Below are 9,321 nucleotides of genomic sequence, written 5' to 3' on the forward strand. Positions count from 1 at the left end.
ATGGGGCGGGGTGGCACAGCGCAGGCGGCCATGGCGGCGGGCAGCGCGGCGGAGCGGCGGCGGCGGTTGGGCCGGCTCTCGGCGTTGTCCGTGTACCGGCGGGCGGCCGGGGCCGGGCAGCCCGAGCGTCCCCGTGCAGGCGGCAAGTGGGCCAAGGAGCGGCCGAGGCGCGGCGGGGCGGGAGGCGGCGGTCCGAAGCTCAAGGCCCCGCCTGAACCGAGTGCCTCCGCTGCCGTCAGCCGCGTGGAGCGGGCCAAGGCGCCGGCCCACAACGCTGAAGCGAAGGGGCAGCGCGGCACAGCGGAGGGCTCGGGAGAAGGCGGCGGCGGGGCGGGAGGCGGCGGTTCGGAGCCCAAGGCCCCGCCTGAACCGAGTGCCTCCGCTGCCGTCAGCCGCGTGGAACGGGCCAAGGCGCCGGCCCGCAGCCCTGAAGCGAAGCGGCAGCGAGGCACAGCGGAGGGCTCGGGAGAAGGCGGCGGCGTGCCCGGGCTGCTGCGGCGGCTGGGGCAGCTGGACGACAGCCGCCAGCGGGCGGCGGAGCTGTTCCGGTGGCTGCTGGCCCCGGTATCGCCGGCGGAGTTCGTGAGGCGGCACTGGGAGCGGGCGCCGCTGCTGCTGCGGCGGGGTGACCCCGGCTACTACACGGGGCTCTTCTCCACGGCCGAGTTCGACGCGGCCCTGCGGGGTGGCGGGGTGCACTTCGGGACCCACCTGGACGTTACCAGCTACGCCGAGGGAGTGCGGGAGACGCACAACCCATCTGGCAGGGCCTTGCCCGCCGTCGTGTGGGACTTCTACCAGAACGGCTGCTCCCTGCGGCTTCTCAGCCCCCAGACGTTTTCCGACACCGTCTGGCGCTTCCTCTCCACCCTGCAGGAGCATTTCGGCAGCATGGTGGGGGCCAACACATACCTTACACCGCCGGGGACGCAGGGCTTCGCCCCCCACTATGATGACATCGAGGCCTTTGTGCTGCAGCTGGAGGGCAAGAAACACTGGCGTGTCTACAGCCCTCGGGTGGATGCTGAAGTGCTGCCCCAGTTCTCCAGTGCGAACCTCACACAGGCTGAGCTTGGTGAACCTATGCTGGAGACAGTGCTGGAGGCTGGGGACCTGCTGTACTTCCCCCGTGGCTTTATCCACCAGGGCAACTGCCTTCCTGATGCACACTCCCTCCACATCACTGTGTCTTCCTACCAGAGGAACTCCTGGGGGGACCTCCTGGAGAAGCTCCTGCCAGCTGCCCTGCACATGGCCCTGGAGGAGGATGTGGAGTTCCGGCAAGGGCTTCCCATGGACTACCTGGGATACATGGGGGTTGCCAACTCAGACAAAGTTGATGCTCGCCGAACAGCCTTTATGGAGAAGGTGCAGAGCCTGATAAAGAAACTTGTTGACTATGCACCCATTGATGCTGCTGTGGATCAGAGAGCCAAGTCGTTTCTTCATGACTGTCTACCCCCAGTGCTTACACAAAGTGAAAAGCTGCAGAGTATGTATGGCTTCCCAGCCAGGTGGCAAGATGGAGGGCCCTGCAATGTCGATATTCTGATAACAAAAGACACAGAAGTCCGTCTCCTCCACCATGGCATCATTAGATTGTGTAATGAAGAAGCAGGGGTGATGCTGTATTACACGACGGAAAACTCAAGAGTGTATCACAAGGAAGAGCCCAAGTTTCTTGAGCTAGGTCCCGAGCATATAGACAGCATTGAATTTCTCCTGTCTTCTTATCCAAACCATGTCAGTGTGGATGCTCTTCCATGTGAAACACTGGAGGATAAGATATCTCTAGCCACGCTCCTGTTTGAGAAGGGCATTCTGACTACCAAGAAGCCTCTGGTACAAATATAACTTTTTTTAGCAAAATAAATATACATTTATTTAGAAAGTGTTCTGTCTCATTCTTGTCTTATGCTTGCTAGGTGTGAAGCAGCAGTTCAGATCACAGTATCTCATCTGGGGGCAGAAGGGCTTTGGCGTTGGTAGAGAAATCGGATGTTCTCATTAAAATGGGAGTGATTCTGCATGGCTGAGTGACGAGAGAAGGGAAGTGCTTAAAGTTTTATTTTTTCCTTTCAATAGCCGTATTACTGTGTTCTAGGTAAGTTCAGGAAGCTAGTGAACTTTCTTGCAGCCATCTGTGTTTACACAGTGTTGTAATGCAGCCTGCCCTACTGCAGGAAGTACTAGCATTACTCACAGGCAAATGCGGGTATGATCACTGTTCTGTGTGCCTGTGCTGTACTGCATGACACATATAGTGTGCCCTTCAGGCCTGTGCTGTGCTGCAAACACCTGTTGACCATGGGAAAAACTCAGCCAACTGTTCTAAAATTGGAGGTGGCAGGCACCTCCTGCTCAGTGACAGTGATTACACCACCTGCATAGCCATGTCCTTGCGGAACAGTGCAGCCAGATGTTCTCCTGTGAACCTGAGCTGCTGCCTTTGAAATGCTTCAGGATCTGTCTCTTCATTTTCTGTCTGATAATTGCAAGTGATAGAATAACCTCTCCCACTGGTTTTCCCACAGCAGCCCCTAGTAAGGAAATTATTAGTCCTTTCAAGTTAAATGGTTGTCATGGTTTAAGCCTAGCCGGTAACTCAGAACCACACAGCCACTCGCTCACTCCCCCCTTTTTCTCCCCACTCTGGGCTGGATGGGTAGGAGAATCAAAACAATGTAAATCCCATGGGTTGAGATAAGAACAGTCCAATAACTAAATAATAATAATATTAATAATAGGGGAAGTAACAAGGGAAGAGAATATAAAACCTAAAAAGGGAAGAGGAAAAAAGCTCCCAAACAATAAACACAAGTGATGCACAGCATAATTGCCCACCACCTGCAGACCAATACCCAGTGCACCCTGAGCAGCGATTTGGCCCTTCCAGGTAACTCCCCCCAGTTTATATACTGGGCATGATGTGCTGTGGTATGGAATACCCCTTTGGCTAGTTCAGGTCAGGTGTCCTGTCTCTGCTCCCTCCTGACTTGTGCCCCTCATCACCGCCAAAGCCGGAAAGACTGAAAAGTCCTTGATTGGGGTAAGTATTAGTAACAACTAAAACCATGGGTGTGTTATCAGCATTTTTCTCAGACTGACACCAAAACATAGCAGTGCACCAGCTACTAAGAAGGAGAAAAATAACTTACAGCCAAACCCAGGACAATGATACACCCTCCAATACGGGGGTTTTCATGCTGGGTGCAAAAGGTTTCATATCAGCATCTAACAAGTTAGATGTATACACACCTGGCAGTGTGGCCAATTCCCATATGACAAGCCTCAGCTATACTTTTCCACAATGCTGTTTTATCATTGCAGTCATTAGGTAACAGATATTCTGTCTTCAAAGTCTCCCAAAGCCATGCTCATGAGGGGCAAGCTGCATTACCCTGTGCTGCTGGGTCATCAGGGGTTTGTGAGATGTCACCCATGCACTCCAATTCTTCAGGATTTAAGTGTACACTATTTCCTTCAAAGTCCCATACTTGCAACAACCAGTGTGCCAGCCTTTACCCCCTCATTCGCCTATATGCTTTTGCTAAATCTTGAAGCACACCACCAGAGCCCCTGGGGACTCCTTTGCTTTCTGAATCATAGAATTTAGAATTGTAGAATCATAGAATAGTTAGGGTTGGAAAGGACCTTAAGATCATCAAGTTCCAACCCCCCTGCCATGGGCAGGGACACCTCGCTCTAAACCATATTACCCAAGGCTTCGTCCAACCTAGCCTTGAACACTGCCAGGAATGAAGCATTCACAACCTCCCTGGACAACCTATTCCAGTGCCTCACCACCCTAACAGGAAAGAATTTCCTCCATATATCCAATCTAAACTTCCCCTGTTTAAGTTTTAACCCATTACCCCTTGTCCTATCACTATAGTCCCTAATGAAGAGTCCATCCCCAGCGTCATTGTAGGCCCCCTTCAGATACTGGAAGGCTGCTATGAGGTCTCCACGCAGCCTTCTCTTCTCCAGGCTGAACAGCCCCAACTTTCTCAGCCGATCTTCATACGGGAGGTGCTCCAGTCCCCTGATCATCCTCGTGGCGCTCCTCTGGACTTGTTCCAACGGTTCCATGTCCTTTTTATGTTGAGGACACCAGAACTGTACACAATACTCCAAGTGAGGTCTCACGAGAGCAGGAGAATTTATTCCAATTGCAAGAATGTTTAATAGAATCATAGAAAGGTTTGTACTGAAAGGGACCTTAAAGCTCATCTAGATCCAACCTCCCTGCCATGGGCAGGGACACCTTCCACTAGACCAGGTTGCTCAGAGCCCCATTCAACGTGGCCTTGAACGCTGCCAGGGATGGAGCAGGCACAGCTTTTCTGTGCAACCTGTGCCAGTGTCTCACCACCCTCATAGTGAAGAATTTTCCCCTTATATCTAAACTAAATCTACCCTTTTTCAGTTCAAAACCATTCCCCCTTGCTCTGTCACTACATGTCCTTATAAAACATCCCTCTCCAGATTTCTTGTAGGTCTCTTTAGGCACTGGAAGGCTGTTATAAGCTCTCCCTGGAACCTTCTCTTCTCCAGGCTGAACAAGCCCAACTCTCTCAGCTTGTCTTCGTAGGAGAGGTGCTCCAGCTATCACCAGGGGCTGGGAAGAAATGCTATTGCCACATTCATCCTCTGATCCCTCTGTCTACTCATTATCACCAGACGATCAGCAGTCCTCATTGCACCATTCATTCCCCTTGTGGAAAAATCACTGTTGGTGGGGGAGGGAGAGTAAATTAATTGGAGGTACCTGAGGTGAGTGGCTCGAGAGAGGGCGCCTTCAACACCGGAGCGGGGGAGATCAGCGTCCAGGAGCCTCAACTCAGAGCGGTAAGCGCCAGTCTGGGAGCCTCAAGTCCTCGACAGGACCTGCCCAGGAGCCGGCAGCTCAGCTGACGCGAGCAGGGACTCGCAGGGGCAGAGACAGGAGGAGCGGCACCAGCCCTGACTGGGTAAAAACCTGCCCCAGGGAGCGCGGCGCCCAGGGCGGGCCGAGGCAGTTGTGCGGGCAGGAGAGCGGGATGGTGAGCACTCGCTTTATGACCAGGGCCCGGTCTGGGAGCTCTGCTCTGGCTGCCCTGCGGTGGCGAGCGGAGGCACCCAGACAGAGCCGATGAGAGCGGAGCCTGCAGTGCAGAGCTCGGGGTGTAGAGAGTGCCTGCACTGGTCTGGTGAGGGAAAGGTGCACAATGGGCAGGGCTGCGCTCGGTGCGCCCTGGTGGAGGTCCTCCTGCAGCAGGGCCTGAGCTGCGGGATGCTAACGGGATGCTATGCTAAAAGATGTCAGGGAAGCTGAGAGGAAGAAGGACTGCTTGCTCCAGGCCCTAACTGCAGGGGCCTCAAGCGCCCACTGTAGCTGATGGAGGAAGAAGGAGGCTGTTAACCCGGGAAGCTGGGAAATAATAACAAAAACAAACAACAACAAAGAGGAAGAGGACAATTAAAAGCAAGGGGCTTCCTCCTGATGTCTCCACCCAGAACCGCTTTGCTGGCCTGCAGAGGACTGATGAGGAAACGCACCCGCACCATAAACAGCCGGCTGATGCAGTGCTACAGAAGATTACTACTGGTGCTGCGAGAAAAAAGCGGCGGGTTGTAGCAGTAGGGGATACTACTCTGAAAGGGACAGAAGCACTCGTCTGTCAGCCTGACCCAGTCTCAAGGGAGGTGTGTTGCTGACCTGGGGCATGGATCAGGGATGTTGCAGAGAGGCTGCCTGCTCTAGTAAGCCCCATGGACTATTACCCACTTCTGGTGATACATGTGGGTGCTAGTAATATAGATAGCAGTAGTCTGGGGAACATAAAGAAGGACTACAGAGCCCTGGGAGAGGTGGTTAAGGGCTCTGGAGCTCAGATTGTCTTTTCGTCAGTTCTCCGGGATAAAGGGGAGGACCCCAGAAAGGCTAGGAGGATTAGCCAGGTTAATAAATGGTTAAAAGGGTGGTGTCATAGTCAGGGGTTTGGGTGTCTTGAATATGGGACCCAAGTTTGTAGGCCAGGTCTAGTGGGGGATGGTGGAGCTGCTGCTAAAGAATGGAAAGAGTGGTTTTGGTAGGAGCCTTGCCAGGCTGGTCAAGGAGGCTTTAAACTAGATGTGTTGGGGGAGGGGGGCATCATTCCATCCCAACACACCCAGTCAGTTGCCAGCACCTATAATAAATGCTTGGAGCAATGTAGAGATATTCCAGTGGCTCCAGACAATGAGCCGGCTTCATTTGGAGCTCGGCTCAGATGCCTCTATACAAACGCCCATAGCGTGGGGAATAAATGAGGAATTAAGAGATGTGTGCTTGTCTACGGGGGTATGATATAATAGGCATCACAGAAACATGGTGGGATGGCTCCTATGACTGGAGTGTTGGAATGGAAGGTTACAGGCTCTTTAGAAAACACAGGCCTGGCGGTCAGGGAGGAGGAGTTGCCCTTTATGTTAGGGATAGGCTGGAGAGTATGGAACTCTGTCTGGGGACAGGTGAGCAGTTAACAGGGCGTTTGTGGGTCAGGGATAAGGGAGAACAGCTATGTGGGACATTACTGTGGGGATCTGTTACAGACCGCCTGATCAAGAGGAACCTGCGGATGAAGTACTCTACAGACAGATAGGAAAAGCCTCACGCTCACAGGCCCTTGTTCTCATGGGTGACTTCAACTACCCTGACATCTGTTGGAGCGACAGTATGGCCCAACAAGCAATCCAGGAGGTTCCTTGATTGTGTGGAAGACAACTTCCTTCTGCAAGTAACAGCCGTCAAGGAGAGGTGCCATGCTTGACCTCATGCTCACCAACAGGGAAGGGCTCGTTGGAAATGTGATGCTCCAGGGCAGCCTTGGATGCACTGATCATGAGATGGTCAAATTCAAGATCCTCAGGACAGTGAGAAGAGCGTGCAGCAAGCTCACTGCCCTGGACTTCAAGAGAACAGACTTTGGCCTCTTCAGGAACCTGCTTAGTAAGTTTCCATGGGATATAGCCCCAGAGGGCAGGGGGGCCCAAGACTCTTGGTTGATATTCAAGAATCAGCTGCTACAAGCTCAGGAGTGTTGCATCCCGACTAGAAGGAAGTGCAGCAGGAGGGCCAGGAGACCTCCTTGGATGGATAAGGAGCTGCTGAGGAAACTTTGAAGGAAAAAAAAGGCTTATAAAAGGTGGAAGCAAGGACAGGCAGCCTGGGATGAGTACAAGGATGTTGTCCGGGAAGCTAGGGACCACATTAGGGAAGCTAAGGCCCAATTAGAATTAAACTTGGCTAAGGATATTAAGGATAACAGGAAGGGATTCTATAGGTATGTAGTGAATAAAAAACAGACCAGGCACAATGTAGGCCCCCTCCAGAAGCTATTAGGAGAACTGGCTACCCAGGATTTGGAGAAGGCTGAGGTTCTGAATGGCTTCTTTGCGTTAGTCTTCACTGGCAAAGGCTCTGACCGCACCACCCACGTCTTGGAAGGCAGACGCAGGGACTGTGAGAATGAAGACCTTGGGCCCACTGTAGGAGAGGATCTGGTTCGAGACCATCTTAAGAACCTGAATGTACACAAGTCCATAGGACCTGACGAAATCCATCCACGGGTCCTGAAGGAGCTGGCAAATGAAGTTGCTAAGCCACTGTCCATCGTATTTGAAAAATCATGGCAGTCATGTGAAGTTCCCGACAACTGGAAAAAGGGAAATATAACCCCCATTTTCAGGAAGGGGAAAATGGATGACCTGGGGAATTACAGACCAGTCAGTCTCACCTCCGTGCCTGGCCTCTGCTCCCACAGACAAAGAGCCACGAGGGAAATCTGGTGCTGGGAATCTTCAGCACACAGTCAGCTTTGCAACGGTGCTGCCATCATTGCTGTCGCTCCTCGATTTCATTCCTAAAAGTCCATTTGAATGCAACCTCTCTGGTGGTCGCTCCAGGCTGCCCAGCAGCACAGTGAGTAGAGCACGAACGTCTGGCCTCTGCTCCCACAGCCGAAGAGCCATGAGGGAAAGTTGGTGCTGGGGATCTTCAGCACACAGTCAGCTTTGCCTAGCAAAGGTTGGAGCAGATTCTCCTGGAAGGCATGCTAAGTAAGGCACATGAAAATCAACAAGATGGTTGGTGACAGCCAGCATGGCTTCACTAAGGGGAAATCCTGCCTGACCAATTTGGTGGCCTTCTATGATGGGGCTTCAGAACTGATGGACAGAGGTAGAGCAGTTGATGTCATCTACCTGGACTTATGCAGAGCGTTAGACACTGTCCTACATGACATCCTTGTCTCTAAATTGGAGAGACATCAATTTGATAGGTGGATCACTCAGTAGATAAAGAACTGGCTGGATGACCACACACAAAGAGTTGTGGTCAATGGCTCAATGTCCAGCTGGAGACCAGTAACGAGTGGTGTCCCTTAGGGATCGGTGTTGGGACCAGTCTTGTTCGACATCTTCGTCGCTGACATGGACAGTGGGATTGAGTGCGCCCTCAGCAAGTTTGCCGATGACACCAAGCTGTGTGGTTCAGTTGATACACTGGAGGGAAGGAATGCCATCCAGAGGGACCTTGACACGCCTGTGAGGTGGGCTGGTGCCAACCTCATGAAGTTTAACCATGCCAAGTGCAAGGTCCTACACCTGGGTCGGAGCAATCCCAGGCACAGCTACAGGTTGGGCAGAGAAGAGATTCAGAGCAGCCCTGCAGAGAAGGACTTGGGGGTGTTGGTCGATGAGAAAATGAACATGAGCTGGCTTCAGTGTGCGCTTGCAGCCCAGAAAGCCAACCGTATCCTGGGATGCATCAAAAGGAGCATGACCATCAGGTCGAAGGAGGTGATCCTGCCCCTCTACTCTGCTCTCGAGACCTCACCTGGAGTATCATGTGCAGTTCTGGTGTCCTCAACATAAAAAGGACATGGAACTGTTGGAACAAGTCCAGAGGAGGGCCATGAGGATGATCAGGGGGCTGGAGCACCTCCCATATGAAGATAGGCTGAGAAAGTTGGGGCTGTTCAGCCTGGAGAAGAGAAGGCTGTGTAGAGACCTCATAGCAGCCTTCCAGTATCTGAAGGGGGCCTACACTGATGCTGGGGATGGACTCTTCATTAGGGACTGTAGTGGTAGGACAAGGGGTAATGTGTTCAAACTTAAACAGGGGAAGTTTAGATTGGACGTAAGGAAGAAAATTTTCCTGTTAGGGTGGTGAGGCACTGGAATGGGTTGCCCAGGGAGGCTGTGAATGCTGCATCCCTGGCAGCATTCAAGATCAGGTTGGATGAGGCATGGTTTAGTGTGAAGTGTCCCTGCCCATGGCAGGGGGGTTGGAACTTG

The 9,321-nt window shown here is 52.8% G+C and overlaps 1 protein-coding gene across 1 annotated transcript; it reads left to right on the top strand.

Annotated features, from left to right (window-relative positions):
* RIOX1 (ribosomal oxygenase 1) lies at positions 1-1,891 on the top strand. Its single transcript, XM_061376139.1, has one exon. It carries the CDS (start codon positions 1-3, stop codon positions 1,852-1,854), a length of 1,854 nt encoding a protein of 617 aa, XP_061232123.1. The 3' UTR covers positions 1,855-1,891.
* The last annotated feature ends 7,430 nt before the right edge of the window (positions 1,892-9,321 follow it).

Source organism: Neopsephotus bourkii, unplaced genomic scaffold (assembly GCF_033783945.1).
Source record: "Neopsephotus bourkii isolate Nb327-2 ecotype Australia unplaced genomic scaffold, CSIRO-AGI_Nbou_v1 NB_1707, whole genome shotgun sequence".
Lineage (NCBI taxonomy): Eukaryota > Metazoa > Chordata > Aves > Psittaciformes > Psittacidae > Neopsephotus > Neopsephotus bourkii.